Genomic DNA, 20733 nt, shown 5'->3' with positions numbered 1-20733 from the left:
GCCACTAAATGTGCAAACTTTTAAAACTGGCTTTTTAATAAAATTCTGCATAATTCCCCTGCAATCTATCCAGGTTGTTCAGGAAAGATACTGGGATGATAATACCCAATGCTTAGGTGTATTAAGAGGAAGAAGAAGAAGAGAAAGAGGAGGATTGGGGGAGGGGCAGGTAGGAGGAGAAAAGAAAGCAAGAAATAGCAGCCACCACGGAATTTTCCACCTGAGGTTTGGCATTTTCTCATCTTGGAATTTGGCTGCTGAGTGTCTCTGAGGCTAATGGGAAGATTGTGAGAAAATTCTCATCCTGAATGAATTTAAAGTCTTTGAGTTCAGTTGACATTACTTAATCAAGATTGCTAGAAAAGACTATAGGCAATTAAGGGAAGTCTAGTTACTAGAATAGGGGATAGTCCCTCTTTTCAAAAGTGCACACTCTCCTTTGTGCTCCCCAAAAGTAAGCATCCTTTTCCCATCATGACTCTGGCAGATTTGGAAGCCCACCCAGGTCCCAGCATGCTTTTCAATGAGCATCAGGAGCCAGAGAGGAGAACCGTTTATTAGGAGCTCTGCCAGGCTGTGATTCCCTCTTCAAGGAACAGCCTGCCAAGGGTGCTGCCCATGGTGGTCATATTTTATTAGCTTCCACTCACCAAGAAGTTATTTTGTCACAAAGAAAGCTCCCCATGCTTACTTGGATTTGGTTTCAAGCAAATGGGATGGTGCCTTGCCACTCTCTGGCAAATGGAAATGGTTTCTCAAGGCAGAGATTCAGGCTCTGGGGGGGGGGGTGGGAATTTAGAGGACTGGAGGGTGTAGGGCTTTGAGTCTGAAATGGAGCATGATGGATGTAAGAATGCACTCTGCTTGAGCTGTTAAAGCCACTTGGAGCTCTGAGGCAGGAAGCTTGAGTATCTTGATTCCAAGAGCATCTATTTTTTTCTTACTCATTCATTCAACAATAACTGCCTATTCTGTGTACCAGATCTTTCCAAACTAAGAAGGCAAAAAGTGTACCCTCATGGGGCTTGCATTATACAAGGAAAAGAAAGATAACCAAGTCATATGTAACCAACTTGATGTAATATCTTAGAAGACGAGCAACATTGTGGACAAAACCAGGTAGAGCAGAGTGAGGGGGATTGGGAGTGTTGGGGGTGAGCAAGTGGTAGCATTAAGAAGGTAGTTTGGGCAAACCTGGACTTCCTTTGTGGCTCAGCTGGTAAAGAATCTGCCTGCAATGCTGGAGACCTGGTTTCGATCTCTGGGTTGGGAAGTCCCATGGATAAGGGAAAGGCTACCCACTCCAGTATTCTGGCCTGGAGAATTCCATGGACTGTATAGTCCATGGGGTCACAAAGAGTCGGACACAACTAAGCAACTTTCACTTTCACTTGGGCAAACCTAAGTGAAACTTGAGAGGGTTGAGGGATTAGCCCAGAGTACCTGCAGGAAGAATGCTTCAGGCAGAGGGAACTGCTGGAGCAAAGACCCAGTGGTGGGTCTGGCACATTTGTGAAACAGCAAGGAGCACCATGCGGCAGAAGTCAGGAGAGCAGTGGGAGAATGTTAGTACATGGGTCAGAGAATAGATGGCAGATGTTGGGAAGACTGGCTTTTTCTCTGAGAGGAAGGGTCATTGAAATCTGAGTATGTACTTTGGTTACTTTGTTGGGGTCACACCATAGGGCACAGGGTAGAAGAAGGGAGTCGTGGTTAGAGGCTAGAGCTCCAACCTAAGAAAGAGGTAATCATGGCTTGGACTGAAATGGAGGGAAAGTGTTAGAAATTACAGAATTTTGGATCTGTCTTGAAGAGAGAGTCAGTAGAATTTGCTTTCTCATGCATTGAATGTGGGATACAAGAGAAGGAGTAGAATTCCAATGACTCAAAGAATTTTGACCTGAGCAGCAGGAAGGCTGATCTGGGGAAGGCGGAAAGTAAGGAAGCCTTTGCAGGTGGATCAGGAGAGAGTTTTCAATGTGCTGAGTTTGTGACATTCAAGTGGAGGCAGTGGGTGTGTGAGTTTGGGGTTTAGAAGAGAAGTCTGGTCTGGAGAAGCTGGAAGTTAGTGGCATATGGTTGACATGTGGAATCACCAAGGGGACTGCAGATGGAGACGAGGTGAAAATCAAATGAGCCCAGGATGCTCCAGTGTGAGGAGCCAAGTGAGATAACAGCAACGCGCGGGGCACCTGGGTGACACACAGTGTCCAGCGCATGTTACCTCTGATGGCTGTGTTTTTATTTTGTTCATTGTATCTATATTGCCTGTTTTTTTGTATCCATCTAAGTTAAGAAGCGATGACCTTGAATGTATCTTTTCTCTGGCCCTTCAAGAATGACAATTCAGCTCCCCCAAAGGCCTTGCTGTGGTATAAACAGATACTTGTTAAAATTGGGAGGAAGTTTGAGACTACCTGTGGTGATCACTGGCCATTTTCAAGTATTTTAAGTTTGGCAGGCCCTGCATTAGGCCTGAGGAATAGCATGGAGATGATTAGGAGGACACCACTGCTATCCTCAGAGTGCGTACAGGCTGGCAGGGAGCCACAGAGCTATGCAGCTACAACTAAGTACAGAATGAAAAAGAAAGAAAGTTTAATTGTGAATTCAGGGTTTAAGATGAGATGGCTAGTGAGTGTGGGTGAACATGGACATTTATTCACACATATAGATCAATACATATGTATCTTTATTGGCTTTTGGAAGATGTAAGTACCTAAGGGATGTAATCATCTGATGATTGAACTAATGGACAGTTAAAAGGACTTGGGGTGGGAACAGAGAGGCAAGTTCAGCAGTGTGTCAAACTGGAAAAGTCTGGGAAACAATGGGAAAGAGTTTTCAAAGAAAGGACTCAGGCCCCGCCCAACTTTCTTTGATGTTCTGCCAGCTTCCTTCAGAATCCCACACTCATTCACCTTGACCTGGACCTCTGGCTTTCACCAGTGTGAGAAAAGTACTTTGATCTGCTTAAAAACAGGGTCTTGGAAAGGTGATGAGGTTCCAAGGGGGTTCTTGGCAGACAGTCCTTGCAGGCTGCCAGCCTCAAAGGCAGTTTGGGGTCCTGCTGCTATTGGCTCCAGCAGTGGCACCTCCATGAGGTCTGGAGAAGACTGCATTATTCTGAAATCCTGAACCAAGAGGGAAATTGGAACTCAGGGTGGAAAGTCGGGTTCCCATTGGAAACTCTGATGTCACAGTCAAATTCGCTACTGTTCACAGTTGGGTTCCCCATTTGACAGCTGAGGCTTGAAACAGAATCCTTTTTGAAATCAGAAAAAAGGAACGCATTGGGCTGAATTTCAGGAAATGCCCTAATGATGAAATCTGGGAAATGGCAAACGTGCATAACAAGGGAAGTGGTAGGAGGCCCAAAACTTGAGTCATTCAAAACCATGTTGGAGACATCACTGGAAAAAAGTTGAGGGAGAAGGGGCCTTTCTTAGTGCAAAGTCCATGAACCACCCCTCCCCCACCCCAATGTCATAGTGGCACATTTCTCAGAGCACTTGACAGGGGCTGACTTCCAGGTATGTCCTGGTCTCTTCTACATCATATACTGTATACTTACAGCACAAATAAACCACAGCACAAACTTTCCGTTTTCTCATGTCCTCAGTTCAGTTCAGTTGCTCAATCATGTCCGACTCTTTGCGACCCCATGAATCGCAGCAGGCCAGGCCTCCCTGTCCATCACCAACTCCTGGAGTTTACCCAAACCCATGTCCATCGAGTCAGTGATGCCATCCAACCATCTCATCCTCTGTCCTAGACATCATTATCTCTTCAAGTCAAAGTTCTGAAACTTTGGAACTCAAGACAAAATTCCAAAACAGATTTAAGAACAAATATGATAAAAAATAATAATAAACTCTAGTTAATTACAGATTAGTTTTATAGAGCCAGATCCATAGATTGTCTCATTGGGGCCCAGTCTCTCCTCTGGATTGGGCATTCTCTTTTTGTAGGTTAGATTATTAAGATTTAATGAGGTTATGATTAGCCTGGACTTCTGACAAGAGATGGTCATGGTCATCATTAAACTAGTGACTTCATCTCTGTGTCCAAAGCTGACCACCAAAACCTTTTTGAAACCCCCATCAAATGATGTTTCTGGAACACCGTAACTGCTTAGTTCTTCTTCTGTTGCCCTTTTTCTATCCTCTTTTGTAAATACACATTTCAAAGTCTATTTCCTAGAAACTTTATTGCTTATAAATACCCTTAGAGGACCATCCTGTCATTTCAAAGGCTTGACTTTCACTTCGATATACATAATCCCCTAATCTGAGTCTTTTGTCCTAAATATTGTACTGAAATTTAAGTCTTTGCATATGAAACTCCTCTGACAAAGAATAACTGAAGAATTTACCAGTCGCTTTTAATTCACTGCACCCAAAACCAACATCATTTTCCATGAGTCCATCTTGGTAACACCATCCCAACTCATCTCCTGGGCATGAATCCTGGCAACATCACCGACTCCTCCTCTGTTGCTTCTTACATCCAATAGCCTCTTAACTTCCCATTCTGCCTCTTAAAAGTAAACGCATCCCTTCCTTTTGTTTTCCACTGTCTTAGTTCAGACGCTCATCATTTCTCACCATTGTCACAGCTTTTTGGTTGCTGATGATGATAACAATAGCTAATTTTTTATGAGAGCCTAGTTGAGGCAGGCTTCCCAGGTGGCACTAGTGGTAAACAACCCGCCTGCCAATGCAGGAGACGTAAGAGACACAGGTTCAATCCCTGGGTTGGGAAGATCACCTGAAGGAGGAAATGGCAAACCCACTCCAGTATTCTTGCCTGAAGATTCCCATGGACAGAGGAGCTATGGTTCAAAAGGTCGCAAAGAGTTGGGTGTGACTGAGTTGACTTAGCACACATGCACGAACTATGTTGAGGCACAGTTCTGAGCAGTCTGTGAATAACCGAACACTGTGAATCAGCCACTGCCATGATCCCCACTTTACAAAGGGAAGACAGAAGTTCACAGGCAAAGTATTTTCCAAGGTCACATCTTGGATCAGAGGAAGAGCCACAACTCAAATTCATTTGAGTGTCAATGCCTGAGCTTACATTCCCTTTCCATATTGCTTCCCAACATAAATGTCAGTCTGATAGTCAAAACACTACAAAAAGTGGTCTTAGCCCACTTTTCCAACTTTAGCTTTCAGTTTATCTGTTCCTTTCACTCTAGGCTACTGCTTTTGCAAAATATGGTCCCTTTCTCTCTACAGCTTTCCTTCCCATCATATCAACCTTTGAGATTTATATAAAAGCATACACCTTCTGAAGATTTCACAGGTAACCCAGTTGGCATCCATTTCTCTCCTTTGTGCCCTCTGTGTAGTTTGTCTAAGCACCAGAATGATGATCTGCCTGCCCTAGTACTAGCTGAGTGTACACGTGTCTGTCTCTCTCACTCATGTCTCAAGAACAGACTATTCAACTCTTCTCTGTTATACTCCCAACCCTCACCTCAGTGCCTACTGCAATGTCTGGCATGTGCCAGTTCTTCAGTATGTTTTGGCAGAATTGAATAGCAGACTTGTGTTTGCTTGGGATTTGGATTATTAATGATGGTGCCAGAGGGGAGTGAGATAGTCACTCTGATCAGTCTACTTCTTCTGAGGTTCATATAGATCCTGAAGGGTCTTTATAAGTTTCATCATCTACAGAAAGCACCCTATACGGCCAGCTAAGACCTGGAGCCCAGTGTTCAGCCTCCATAAGCAAAGCATTTTACTCAGTCATGGGCACTAATTCCCTCTGAAACATTCTTTCTGTTTTTCAGCTCCACCACCTAGTTCCACAATGATAAAAGCTAACATCTACCAAGCTAATATCTCCCAAACTTTGCAATTATAATCTCCATTTGCTCTTTAGAACCATCAGATGGGGTGGATTACTACTATTTCCCCTCTCTTCTGGATGAGAATGTTGAGGTTCAGAGGACTGAGCCACTTTCCAAGATCACTCATCTAGTGCTTGGTGAAGCCAGATGCAATCTGACACCCACACTCTTAACCACTCAACCACACCATCTCTCTAGAGGCCTGACATCAATAAATGCTAGTTTCTTTTCCTCCCTCTCGTGCCCCCCCCCGCCCCTCTCCCCTGCCGCCACCACACACACACACATACTCTCAACCAGCAGAGTTGAGACACAGCAGCCTTAGCTCAGCACAGCTGACGGTTCCTGGCCCTCTGCTGTGTCCTCGCGTGCCTGGGCAGGGCGCCTTTACAGCTGGCTGCTCCTGTGAAGTTGTCCACTCACATCCTGGTCATCCTTAATCCCCCATTGAGCTGCTTGAGAGGATGAAACAGTGGGAACCGCCATGGCCCTGCGTGGGTCGAGCTCCTTTGGAGATGGGACGTGAAGTCTTGGCACACCATTGACCATGAGTCACAGGGAGCCCGAGCTGTGTACCAGGGAGGCGGCCGGAAACCACAGGCCCTGGTTGCGCTCTTGCAGCCACAGGCTTTCGAGAGGCTGCGTGACTGTGGTGGCTCAGCTGCTCGCCCCTGGCCACCCTCCCACCCCCGGCAGCGCTGGGCCATGTTTGTCTTGGCCGATCGGCACGTGGAACCCTTCCTGGCTCTGTCGGTGCTACTGAAGGAGATGCATCCGCTTCCTGAGGCTCTGCTCCCCGCTCTGGCAACCACAGCCATTTTGTGCAGCTCCTTCCTGCTGTTTGAAGACATGTTTATGGGCAGTTGGGACACAGGGACTCTTCACCTTGGCAACAGCTTCTCACCAAGCCAACAAATGGTCTTTGAAGTGGTCTTCATTCCCGAGTGAACAGAACATTTATCTTCCAGCAACAGACACCCTTTGTTTGGCTCCCAGGTTCACCCTATCTTGATATGAGATGGTCCCTCCAACCTCAGCTGCACCCAAGAGTCTTCCACTCTCCTGTTGACATCATTCCTCTCTTAATTAATTCCTGTTAGACTCAGTGCATGAAAAATTCCATATCTGAACAATTCAGTATGTCTTTTTCATTGAAAAAAAATTTGTTCAACTCATTTAGCTATTCGCATGTCCACTGCACTTTGTGATGCACACAAGAGGCTGAAATGCAGTTCCAGTCATCAGGAACCTAGGGAAGACTTGAGTAACTATGAAAAGTCGGGTAGCATTGCACACTGTGATCAGCCCAAGAGTGGAGCTGGGTGTGAAAGGAAGCCCCCAAGTAATTCTCCTGTCTGCGGTGAAATAACCAGAAAAAGGTTCATGATCCTAACCATAGAACAGTTGAACGTGCACCTCTCTGTCATGACTGCTTGTGAGGATTAAATGAGACAATGTCATATCAGAGTCTCTTACACTTAATATCACCTCAGGACTGGAAGCAGTGATTGTTTCTCACGTTTTGGATGTGGAAACATACAGGGCATCACCCTAATGTATAAAAGCCCCATCTTCCAACATGAAACTGGACAAAATCAAGGTAGAAAACAGTTTCAGATGTCCACCCAAAGCGAGAGTATCTGCTTAGAACTAAAGCAGCCTTTGCTGAGATACGTATAGGGGTTGCAAAACTGAAATCATTGAGTTCTTTGTAGGAGCTCATCTGGATTTAGCCCTTGGGATCAAAGACAGATGGCAGAAGTTTTCACTTAATCCAGCTTCCAAACTTTCCTTCTGCCACCAATCATGCAAGCAGTCAGCCTCTCTGCACTGAGAGCACCTCAAGAGAGGGACCTGGGATGGTCTCCCATCACAGCCTGACATGCGGTTACTTCACAGCCAGACGTGGCTGTGAGGTCCCAACCATGAATGCTGCTTCAAAGCATTTAGACCTTGCAGACCATGAGACTGTATTTTAACATGTCACCCAGAATTCAGATTCTACTTCTGTTCCTACCTGGAAACTCATGTTTGCCTCTCAGGTTGCATTCTTCAGGCTTTGAAAATACCAAATGCTGACCACCCTGGATCATGCGCTCTGAGTTACACTCTGGGCAGGCCATTTTGAATGCTGAGCCACAAGTGCTGACTGCTGAACCTCTCCCAATGTGTCTCTTTGGTGCCTTATATATTTTTGCTCAAGGCTAAGATCTGTTCTCATTTTCTCTAGATTTTTTTTATGCATCCCTAGTAAATGCAAGTTGATGTAGTCTAAACAGTTGAATTTGTAGCAGCTGCAGGCTTACCTATTTGAAGTTTGTGGGTGAGACTTCTTCCTTGGAGGACATATCAAAAAGCAAGGCAATGAAGTCATGAGAAGTATGTAAGGGTTTTTTTTGTTTGTTTGTTTTTTAAGTAAAAAGACTGAACTCAGAGAGCATATATCTTCATTCTTCAAGATTATGACCTGGTCCAGATGTTTTCTACTCTGTCCAGCATTTCCAGGGTTCTTTTCTGTGGCCATAGGTGTACAGAGCAGAGATTTGACTTTCCTTTGAATTTTCTGCCGTTAGTAAGGCCCAGGGTCAATGTGAAATATGTATCCACTAGATACATTTTTCAGAAAGCACTAATATTCTTCTTCATGGAACACAGTGTTTGGTGTACTTGAAAGAGTTTAGCTTGTTTAGAATATTCACCTTTGAGGAAACTGGAAATGTCTTCCTTGATTCCTTTCCTCCCTCCTTCCTTCCACCCATCCATCTATCCATTTCTCCATTCAACACATGTATACACATTTATGTTAAGCATCTATTGTGAGCCAAGCAGTGAGCTAACTATTAGAGATTTAAAGCAGAATAACACACCACCTGACTTTTAATCTAGTAGAGAAGAAAAAAGATGTGAAGTTAAACGGGGAAAGTGATGTAGCCAATACATGAGTTCATTGAGGAAGTTACACTGACAGATGGGGAAGAGCTTGCTTATGGAATCAGGCAAATCTGGTCTTCAAACTAGCCCTGCCACTAGCATGCACTGTGTCCTTGGGCAAGTTATTTAACTCTAGTAAGACTTGCTTTCCTCATCTTAAAATGGGGGTCACAATAGTATTTGCTTCATAGAACAATAGTGAGGATTCCTGAATGAAATAAGATCATCATGGAAAGTGCTACTTTCCATGCACTTAGTAGATGCTCAACTTTTCCATCATTAGAATTAGTGGTACTGTCTGAGAAAACCTTACAGAAGAGTTAACCTTGGCTTTAACCTTGAATAAATAAGTAGAGATTTCCCAGGTGGAAAGAGGGAAAGGACACTGCAAGTGGAAGGAATAGAGTGGATGACCTGGGGCCATTCCAGGGGGTGGGGTCATGGATCGGGGTGTGGGGGGGGAGGAGTGGAGGAGAATAAGCAGTTTCTTAGCTGTCAGTTAATCTCCTGAGCTCCTAAGCTTTAAGTTTTATTGTCCACCCTCAAAACCTCAGCAACTCTCAGGTATTTTCCAAAGAAGACCAAGATATTTGGCAAAAGAGTCAGTAGACCTCCTGTCTTTCCTCTTCCTCTGCCTGCAGACTCCTCTGTGGTCTTCTCTGATACAAGTAATGAAGGGCTGAGAATTGGGAATTCTGGAGTCTCTGGGTAAGACTAGTGAGATGATGTTTGAACAAGATGGTCTCCAGGATTCTTCCAGTTCTGAGTCACAATTTCAAGCCACAAGGATTCACCAGCCATGTAAATTAAGTGATAAGTTCAAGGTCACATAATGAACAAATAGCCAAGCCAGTATTTGAACCCAAGCCATCTAGTCCTAGGCTTTGCTCTTATTTTTTTAAAGCCTTGTTCTTGTCTCTATGCTCTTGTGCCCAACAGTTCTGTCAAGGACAAGTATAACGTTCCCTGCTTGTAGTTAATTTGTATTTTAAGGACTGCAGTTGTTCTCAGATTCAGACTTAGAATTTAGTTTGGGAGCAAGTGGGTTTTGTGGTCTGTTTAGTTAAAATTCTAGAACACAGAGTCTTCAGCTTTTCTTCTTTCAGGATAGGAGACTGCTCTGAAAAGCATCAGATGGGGCTGAACCCCATTCAAAATATGGGAGTGTTTACAGTAAATTTCCCCCTGTACTGTGGGTGGGTCTGTAGGCCGGAGGACCCTGGAGAGGAAATTCATTCATTAGTCTCATTGATCTTGTCACACTCAAGGTGGCCAGATATCATATTTTGCAGCACAGGTGAGAATGAGAGAGAGAGAGGGAGTGTGTGTGTGTGTGTGTGTGTGTGTGTGTGTGTCTGTAATAAAGTGCATCAGCTTCAAGCAAGGCTTCTTGTCCTCTTGGAAGTTCAAAGTGCAGAGGTGACATATCCTTTCTTAAATTGAGGATGGTATTTTCAAATATGTTAAAGTAGCACTTATTATCAAAGGGTAGAAAGGGATATGCTTAAAGGTAATAACACCTTATTGGCTTAGAGGCACCTCACTGGCTTTAAAATGCTTTCTTGGTAGAGTGTAAATGTTATTGGCTTTGAGCTCACCCCTGAGTTATGCAAAGCTTTTGTCCCTCTCTGACTGCTAAATGTTTCTGAGTCCGCTTCAGCAGCGTCTCGCTGAGAGGCCACACTGCCAGAGATCATCCGGCCGCTGTAAAATCTGACAGCCTGAGTGAGGGAATCCAAATCTGTTTCTTATTGAGTAGCCAAGATGGTTGGGTGACTCCATAGCCAGCTATAGATCACTTTAATGGATGGCAAGGGACGTGTCGTCTCAGTAGCGTCTGCGTGAAGTATCTTCCTGGACCATCCAAGGCTGAAGAAGGGCCAGGTGCAGCTGTGCACTTTCATAACACCCCTTGACTGTGAGCAAAGCCCACCGCCCCACACATCCTAGGCTTTTCCAGGACCTCTTCTATCATGAGCTTGGTAGCTTGATCTTTGGAATTCAAGAATTGAGTTAAAAGATAACTTTCTGGTACCAAGCACTCTGCTCTCCTTCTTACGCTGAATTCCCTTCATTATCCAAGCTCTTTCGTCTCTGACTTACAGTAAATAATTGTCCACAGCTGTTGTGAGCTGGTTTATCCTCCAATAAAGGTCAGGATGGCTGACTAGACATCAGAGGAAAAACTTCTAAAATTTGGTGTTTAGACTAACTTCCATCTATGTTTATCTCTTTTGTGTTTGTTGTAACTAAATAGGCAAGTGTGGGTTGTGGTTAAAGCATGACCAGGCAACCTGGCTGTCATGGTTTTCTTTCTTGTTCTAGTTAATTCTGACCCATGTGAAATTCTCTCCATCCTCCCATGCCTCAGTTTCCCCAGCTGCCACACACAGACCAGTGGTCACTGGTTTCTTTCGCAGACTCCCTCAGGGGAGTCAGTGGGGATCCACTTGTCCATAAGTCATCAAACCACATACTGGAGATCAGTTTTCTTTACCAGACTGAGGGAGGGTCGGTTCATCTCCATTGCCTGACAGGCTTCACCTAAAGCTGAATCAGCCACAAACTCAGACTGCTGGAGCTCACAATGTGGACAGAACTGCTCCAAGGAAAAGTTTACCTTTAACATCAGGAGGCCTAAGAAGCAAAAGAAACCATATCCCAGCAGGAAGTGGGATCCTTCGGTGCATTTCCATTTACCGGGGGAGAAGCAGGAAGGCTTCTGCCACGTACGTTTCCAGATGGGATTTCTGGGCTTGGCTTGCGGTGGGGCCCACACAGGCTCTCCAGCTGTGTCCTGAGATCTCTAGAGGGAGGCCTAGCAGCAGGATGAAGCGGGAGATGTCCTCCCAGGGATAAAAATTTATTAGGTTAAAATCTAATGCAAACACAATTTTCTCTGGAAACACCAACACAAGGAGCAAAAAGATAAGCAAAGATGATTCCAAAGAAAACGCAGCCCATTGCGATGAATGGTTAGGAAGGAAGGGAGGCAAACTGCAGGCTGGGGACAAAGAACAAGGACCTTCTGAAGATTTCTGCAAAGGAAGCTCCTGACCCTCCAGTGGAAGACATTATCATCTCATGCCTAGAATATTTCTGAGACTGCTGAGTGGGCCTCCCTGACCTCAGTCTGTGATTTGTTGAATAATTTACTCCCATCATCAGGCTAATTTGGATATAGAGCAGAAAGAGCATGGTATAAAGTAAAACCTCTTGAAATCAGACAGGCCTGAAACTGTAAGAGTTATTTAACCTCACTGGACCCCAATTTTCTTACCTATAAGTTGGGGATAATAAGAATGTTATCCCCCTGTAGGACCCTTGTGAAGATTAAATGAAATATTGCCTTAGTACACTACCACCAGGCACATCTGAATTCTTCAGTAAATGGTAACTGTTACTCCTCCTAGCACCATCACTTCCCAGATTACAACCCTTTCATGACTCCCCATGGCATAAAGACTGAGCACTTTTTTTTTTTTTTTTTTTACAAACTGTGGCTCCAGCTTGCTTTCTAGAACAGTGCTGTGTAATAATGGAAATATTCTCTATCTGTGCTCTCCAAGATGGTAGTCACTGGCTACTTGTAGCTATTGAGCACTTGAAAAAAGAGTATGATTGGGAAACAGAATTGTTAATTATATTTCATTTTAACTAGTTTAGTTTTAAATCATCACAGGCAGCTAATTATATTAGGGCAATTCTTAGACTTTTGCATTTCCCTCCAAAAGCATCTGCTCTAACCAAATGGATTTCTTCACCTCTTGCTTTTTTCCCTCTAAACCTTCAAGTCTACAGGGTACTGCATACAGCCATGTGGTTTGTGCACTGTGAAAAAATTGCCTAGCTGAGGAGAAAGTAAAATTGGAAGCTGAGCCAGTGCTTGACTTACCAACATTCTCGTTTCCTGGTGCTGGGCTATATCTACAGGGAGGATGGGCCATTTTTTATAACTTTCTGCATAGAAGGGGGGCCTCTCTCAACAGTGCCTTATGCCAGCAGTGTCCCTGTGTGCCTGTCCTCCTGCTTATTACCTCCCTGGTCAAAGCCATCTTGTCTTATGAGCCTAGCCCAGACTCCTGGTCACTCACTAAGCTTCTTCCTCCTCTAAACTTCCAGAACTTTCTTCATCTATGAGACATGGTAGAGGCCAGTGATAAAGAGTTCAGTTTCTAATGTCACATGCCTAGTTGGAACCCCTACGTTGTCACCTGTATGTGACCTTGGCCATGTTATTTTATCTCTCTAAATATGTACTCCAACTGTATAGTGGGACAACACAATAGCACTTTTCTCGAGGGTGGTTCTAGGAAGTAAATGACAGTGTGGTTAGGTTCATAATATGATGGCTAGCTCAAAGTGAATGTGGAGTCTGTGTATATGGTCATGCTTCCAATAAGTATTTATTGAGCATCTACCACATTCCACACACCTTGTCAAGCCCTGGAGATCCAATAGAGAGTAAGCACAGATAAAACCCTTGCCCACCTAGAGGTGTGTGGGGATACAGGTGATATTTCAGTGATGATACAAACAACTGCAGAACTGCAGTGGGGATAAATTCAACAGAAACAGTCCTGTGCTCTGAGAGCCTGTGGTGGGTTTGCTCCTACCACAGTGGGGAAGTCAGCAAAGAGTTTTCTGAGGACATAATCCTTGAGCTGAAATTGGAAGGAGGGTGAATAGGTCTTATAGGCACCGAACAAAGATCAGAGGAATGTCAGGGTCTGTTTTTCTTCTACATGAGCCCTCTCAGCTTCAATGCAGAGAACTGATCAGATGTTACACAGGGTAGAAGTTGGTAGATCTGGAAACTACCACAACCCTCTAGGCAAAAGATAGTGTTGGGGAAAGGGACCGAAAATGTTTGGGTTTGAGAGCTATTATTATATTCCTCTCATCCAAGAATTAAGGACATGCTATTTATAATGACTAACGGTCTGGTATTTCTCTTTTTCTCAGGTCTCCTATCACTGTCTGAAATGCTCTTCTCTGGCATTCCAATTAGAGGATAAGATCTTTGGAGGCAAGAATTATCTTATATTTTATGTGTGTAACTTGCCTGGCACCCTGCTTACAATAACTGTAAAAGGAATATTCACTAAGGTGTTTTCCGAATTTCATGAACTAATGAGAAGGGCAATGGTGTGAATGGCTGAAAATATGGAGGGTCATGGAATAAGAGATAACAGAAAGCTCTTTTTATATGTGTTGTCAGAGGGACCAGGCAGAACCAGTAAGGGAAAGAACATGTGCAGTTATCCCAACTGGACAAGGAAGAGGACTTCTTTTCCAGGTGGGCAAATTTTACCTGAAGGGAGCAAGTAAAACCAGCATGACAATACTTACCCCCCAGGGTACATGCAATGAAAGACAGGATTTAGACGTGATCTTCACGTGTGCTCTACGTGCAAAAGTGGGTATTAACTGCTTTTGGAAACAACACAAAATAGCCCATCCTTCTTTATTATTCTGTGCTCAACTTCAGACTTTTACTTTATTTTGTTTTGTTTTGTTTTTGTTTTCAAGGGAAAGCAGAAGAAATCCTGACTCAAGGTGAATGAGGCCAGAATGAAATGACTATAAAATAATAGGTGATCTGGAATCTGGGTGTTCTCCAGGAAGATCCAGGAGCTCAACTATATTGTCAAGGATGAGATGCTTGCCCGTTCTGTTTTGTAGAGCATCAAACCAAAGCTGAGTCCCCTCGAAAGTCATAAGATAAGTAGGGCAGCCCTGGCACAGTCTTGTTGGCAGTGAAGGGAAAACTCTAGGGCAGCAGATAGAGTAATATGCATCCTCACCCACCTCTATCAGAAGAAATGGACAGTTTCTTCCCATGCCACGAACTTAAACTCATCCCTTTCAGTCTGATTGGGTTGAAAAAGGTCATGTGCCTATGACCAGACTAATCACAATCTCCATGAAATATCCCTTTCTCTGATTGACTGGAGTAAGATGGACTTGCCCCTGGGGCTGAGGTCCCAGGGGTTTCATAAGCAAAACGTGTAGTCACAAGTGGAAAAGGGAAAAAGGTGTTGGAAAGGCAACGGCTTCCTAGGACGAGCTGCTCTCTAGAAAAATGAGATGACTTTATAACTCACTCCAGTTCCACTTCATTCATCCATCCATTCGTCCACTCACTCATGAATATTTATTGGGTGCTTACTCTGCACTGGCTCTAGGCAAGCTTATTGAGGCATCTCAAGAATTTTCCAACTACCTCTGCATGTATTTTTTCATTCACTTGCCACATATGGAGTCAAGTAGCCATATAAGAGACCAACCTATTCACGTGGCACATTTTTAAAAATCCATGCTCCTAACACTCAGTTTTCACATTCAGATCTTCATAAATCTGGATTCCAACAGGACCAGGTCACGATATCATTTGATGCCATTGTCAAGGATTTATGATGGCTGTGTGCGTGACCCAACCATATGCTGTGTCTGTGGAAACACTCTGGTTAGCCTGCTTTGACGTATGCATTGATGACAAAGAAAGTTACACCATACCCCCAGGAAAAACACAGCATGAAGACATTCCCCAGTTTATCAGTGAGCTGCCTATGGAAATCATGGCCTTCTTGGTAAAATCAAGACATGATTAAAAATAATTAATGAATCCCTCTTGAAAAAGACATAACAATCAGAGGATCTGGAAGCCAGCTGTCGTAACATTTCTTGAGAAGGTGCATTTTATTGGCTCCATGAAACCTGTGCCTTTCGCCCCTTAGCAAAAGGCCAGGAAAGGCAGACCTGACCCACAGATAACACTGTTTTTTTGTTCTTATATCCTTTCAGCACAGAACCCAAGTCTTGGGAAGCAGGGTACATTCTTCAGGACTGAATTGATTTTTCCTGTGCCTTATCTGAGAAACCTGAGGGTCTTAACGTGGTGATCTGAGAGAATGGGCTGCTTTATGTTCACACGCACGAATTGCTCAACTTCCTGAATGAAGCAGAGAAAGAAGAAAGAATCAGTATATGTATCATGTAGGTAAGTACACATATTAAACAAAGTACTATACATAGAGAATACCTGTAAGGGAAGAGGGTAGAGAGAGGTGTTGGTGACAGAATGGAAGCATGAGGAAAAGTCATAGCTCTATACATAGCAGAGTTACTTTTAATATATATTAATAAAAAATAAATTATGTGCCCCCACACAATTTTTAATTAATAAATCCCCAAGTGCCAAGCTGGATTATCAAAATAATAATTTAAAAATACATCCCCTAGCTTCACGAAGGTAATTATTTCGGGGACAGACCTGTAAAATGTTAGCTTCCTCACCATTTCCATAAAGATCTCTGATGGCTCTCTGATGCTCAGATTTGTCACTCTCCCAGCCCCTCCCATTGCCTGGGATAATTTTCTCCCTCTTCCCCTGCAGTTGGTTAGTTCCTCTTTACCTCTTGGATCTCAGCTTGGACACCTTCTCCAGGAAGCATTCCTGGAAGGCCTCTTCCCCGGCTCATGTGTATGCCCCTTTTTGGTGCTTCTCGGCACCTCCCATCTGTAACTCTGTTTATATGCCCAGTGGTTCCATGGATTGTGGCTTGGTGAGAGTGGGGACTCTGAATCTTGTTCGCTTGTCTAGCCTAGCACCCAGGACAGTGCCTGGATGATAAATGCATGATGAAAGCAGAGAAATATTGTTTAGTGGATGGCAGGTTGATGGAAGGATGACACAGAGGTTCCAAGTGAAGAATAAATAAAACCCACCCTGATGTCTCTACTTAATTGTGGTTCTTGACCTCGACAAGTAATGGGAGGTAACTTGAGCAAACTTACACAAGATAGAGAATTTAGGGACAGGATATCAGAAGAACTCTGAAACTTGAAAGTCATTGGGTGACATGAGAAAATGAAGAACCAGCAACTAAATAGCTTTTGGAGAACCAGACAGAGTCTTTTCTCCACCTCTTATCTCTATTCTTCCCCCTGTGGCTCAGCTTCATTCTCTTCTGTCCCAGATGCACAAGTTGGAAAAAGGCCACCCAAAAACTATTAATAAATCCCTTCTTTCCTTGAAGGGGCTTGTCTGGTGGCTCAGATGGTAAAGAATCTGCCTGCAATGCAGATTTGATCCCTGGGTTTTAAGATCCCCTAGAAGGCTACCCACTCCAGTATTCTTGCTTGGAGAATTCCATGGACAAGGGAGCCTGGCGGGCTGCATACAGTCCATGGGGTTATAAAAGAGCTGGACACGACAAAGTGACTAACACTTTCACTCTTCCTTGAAAGGAACTAGGCCAGACTAACTGGCTGTCTGTAAATCCCAATGTCAAAACCCTGAAAAGAACAGGGTTGTTTTGCTTGAGGCCAGATCTTTACCTGCAGGTCAGACAGTGTTGTCAGAGTGTCTTTTCCCAGGGCACATACATGGCTGCCAAGGTGGACTTTTCCTAGAGAAAGACTGTTATTTTGGGGCTGAGCAGACCCACCAGTTGGCTACCACTGTTATGATAGACAGACTCATTTGGTGACACCGCGATCCTCATTCCTGGTGTTTGTGACCTTGAATGTGGGCAAGGCCTGTGGTGTGCTTTTATTCAGTAGCGTAGGACAAAGGTGATACGTGTGATTCCAGGTATACGATTGTTCCCCATTAGAGTGTAGCATTCATCTTGCTGCAGTCTTCACCTCTCTTAATTTGAGGTGGCAGGTGATCATGGCAGGAGCCAGTCAGACTGGCTCTTTCTTGGCTTTTGTCCTCTTGTTCGTCCTCATCAATCCTCCACTCCCTCCACTAACCACCATCCGTAATAAGCCCATCTGCTCACGTGGGTCAGTCTGCTCCAATTCCGAGTGACATCTCTGTTGGAAAGAACCAGCAGAAGCAGCCTCACTCCCCGTTGGCGTTTACCAGGAGAGCCATAAACGGGAGGGAGCCCCATGTGATCTTATAAGGCAGCAGAGGATGAAGCCTGACTTTCAAGGAAAGCTCTTTAGGCTTCTGAGCTCTCTTCTGTCAGGCTTCACCCCTCCTTCTCTGGCCAGTCCTTCTGGCTGCTGGCTGTGGCCTCTCTGAGACCAGGCCAGCCAGGCCTGAAATATTTGCTATGAGGGCAGGTCCAAGGACAGGCAGGAATTAACTGCCTCTATTGAACCAATGGACCCAGCACACCTCCTGGCAAACAGAGGTGCTCCAGACCCCATAAAACCACATGGCTGTTTGATCTCCAAGAGGCATGGCTTGCATAAACACAATTAATGAATCCAAAGCAATAAAAAGGAACAGAGTTCCTTTACTCCTGTATTTTGAAAATAAGAAGATGCAAGTCCTTATAGTACTTACTACAATCCCATTTTTTGTCTTCTATTACACCTCCCTAGACCCTGCAGCTACACTAGAACCACCACCCCAGCACACACAGAAACACACTCACAACACAGACACATGCATGCGGACACAACATGCACACATCCAGCACACACATGTGCACGCACCCCCGCCATGCACTGAGGGGGCACCTTTTTTCGCTGCTCCTCCCCCTACACTGGGTGTGTTATAATGGAGAGTGACTCAGGTTCTTCTATCTTCTACCTCAGTTGCTGTTCTCTCATAGAGGATGCCTGATGGGGAGTAATGGAGGACCCACCATAGGATTCTCTCCTCTGGGCTGAGATGGAAGATGGACCTATGAACACTTCTCAGCTCATTTATCCTGTCACATGAACCATTATCACAGTCAGGTGAGAAATTAGGTATAACCAGCTGCTTAAAGACAGAATGTTCTGACACCTGGAGGTGAGAAAACTCAACTTTACCTCCACTAGACTGTGAGCTCCGTGATAGGTGGCCTTGCGCCCTGCCCTTTGCATCTCTCTCTAGCACCTAAATCATGTCACACTTGGCACTAAATGTCCTGAAAGGAATAATGTTTGGGGTGGTTATTATGTACAGGCAGGTAATTTACACATATTATTTAATCTTTGCTCCGGTCCACATCGTTGAAGAGTATGAATCCTGATATAATAGCACTAAATTACCTAGCCAGGAGCTTCCCAGGTGGCTCAGTGGGTAAAGAATCCGTCTGCAGGGGAGGATACTTAGCCTCGATTCCTGGGTTCCATCCCTGTGTTGGGAAGATCCCCTGGAGGAGGGCATGGTAACCCACTCCAGTGTTCTTACCTGGAGAATCCCATGGACAGAGGAGCCTGACTGGCTACAGTCCATAGGGTCACAAAGAGTCGGACACGACTGAAGCGACTTAACACGCACCCACGCACCTATCTAGTTCTTACCGTGCACTGTTCAGAGTTTTTAACAAATACTGACTCATTTAATCTTCACAATAATGCCAAGAGGCAGATGCTGTGTAAACCTTATTCCCTGTTCACATGGGGAGGGAAGGGTGCTGTGAGGCACAGCAAGGCTGCCCCTTGGCAAGGTGATGGTAAGTGACGGAGACCTGATGGAACAGGGTCCTGTCCTTACCTGAAACTCGCCTGCCTCTCACAGTGTTGGGATTCAGAGCACAGTTTCTGGATCTAGGCAGCTTCATCTGGAGGTTGACCGTGCACACTCCAGCTATATGAGCTGAAGTCACTTACATACATACATACATAGAATTGCTAAGTCGTGTCTGATTCTTGGGACCCCATGGATTGTATCCTGCCAGGCTCCTCTGTCCATGGGATTCTCTGGGCAAGAATACTGGAGTGGGTTGCCATTTCCTTCTCCAGGGGATCTTCCCAACCCAGCGATCGAACCTGGGTCTCCTGCTTTGCAGGCAGATTCTTTATGTCTTTACTGACTGAGCTATAAGGGAAGCCCCTGAAGTCACTTACTTAACCCATTCAAGCCTGTTTCCTCAACTGGACAAAAAAGATAGTAGAGATTTTAAACTCAAAAACTTTCTGTGAAGCCTGAGTTAATATATATCTTTCTGGAACACTGCTTGGCATGTATTAAACTCTTCATGAAAAAAGCCATTATTATTAATATCAGCACCATGCTGTAGTTGAGAAAACAGAACACCAGAGAAGTTAGACTCTTCTTCAAGGTCACACAGCTAGTCAGTGGTAGGTATAAGGCAGAAACCAAGGTCGATTTACTTTTTAACCTTGCATTCTTTTGTCAGGCAAACTTGCTACGATGTTTTCATTGAGACCCACGGTAGGAAAGTGCAGCGGATTGTTTTGCTAGGTCATCTCTTCTAAGCTAGTAGGACTCTGGCATAGAGCCAGCTCCCAGTGACACTGGATGCTCCAGGATGCATGTTTCCAATGCTGTAGATCAGCAACAGAATTAAATCTGAATGTCAAATTACATCCTGTCTGGCCTTTCCTAAACACACATAAAACTCAAATCTTTGTAGACTGTTTTGTTGTTTTCCAAAGCATTTTCTAGATGCTTTATTCTCCGCAGCCATCAAAGTCCTGTGCTGGCCCTTCTCTCTCAAGGGCACCTTGGCCTGAACTGTGGTCCAGTGCATGTGGTCTCCATCCCACCTTTGCTGGACAAGATCCCTTGGGCGTTGTCTGCACCGTGTGAATCTCCAAAGGGCTGCAACTCAGGTTTGGATAACGGAGACCCCAAGGGTCATGTGCCGTTCCTGAGGGGGTGGCTGGTGTGAGCACAGGTATGTGCTCCAAACTCTTAGGTCATTACCAGAGAGAGGTAGGCTGAGCCCAAATTAAAGGAAGCCCCACTGGCATTTTGGGGAGTAAAATCACTTAACGCTTCACTCCCTACTCTTGAAAAGTGATGCAGATTAAATGCTCAGTTGCTTCAAATTAAACTCTAAATTGTTTCAAGAACATGTTTTGTATCTAACAAATTCTTAGTGAGTTACATACAAAGCAAGAGGTGCTAAAATTCAAACTGACATATTTGTAAATCTTTGATTTAGAGGGTTGATTTGTCAAAAGGAGAGTCATATTTTCCAACAGATTTATCAGACATGATTTTGGTAAAAGTTTTCTGA

The 20733-nt window shown here is 44.4% G+C and overlaps 1 protein-coding gene across 1 annotated transcript in view; it reads left to right on the top strand.

The window, feature by feature from the left end:
* Positions 1 to 20733, top strand: part of LOC145519897 (uncharacterized) — a 347803-nt gene that overhangs the window by 43694 nt on the left and 283376 nt on the right. The window contains exons 4-8 of the mRNA XM_081524944.1: positions 13757 to 13820; positions 14013 to 14090; positions 14324 to 14350; positions 15599 to 15794; positions 18353 to 18496. Coding sequence (XP_081381070.1) covers positions 13757 to 13820; positions 14013 to 14090; positions 14324 to 14350; positions 15599 to 15696 — 267 coding nt within the window. The 3' untranslated portion in view covers positions 15697 to 15794; positions 18353 to 18496. The remainder of the gene's footprint in view (positions 1 to 13756; positions 13821 to 14012; positions 14091 to 14323; positions 14351 to 15598; positions 15795 to 18352; positions 18497 to 20733) is intronic.

This window comes from Giraffa tippelskirchi, chromosome 9 (assembly GCF_054371585.1).
Source record: "Giraffa tippelskirchi isolate mGirTip1 chromosome 9, T2T-mGirTip1v1.2.pri, whole genome shotgun sequence".
Taxonomy (NCBI): domain Eukaryota; kingdom Metazoa; phylum Chordata; class Mammalia; order Artiodactyla; family Giraffidae; genus Giraffa; species Giraffa tippelskirchi.
Note: the sequence above shows the minus strand (reverse complement) of the source record. Positions and strands in the feature narration are given on the sequence as shown.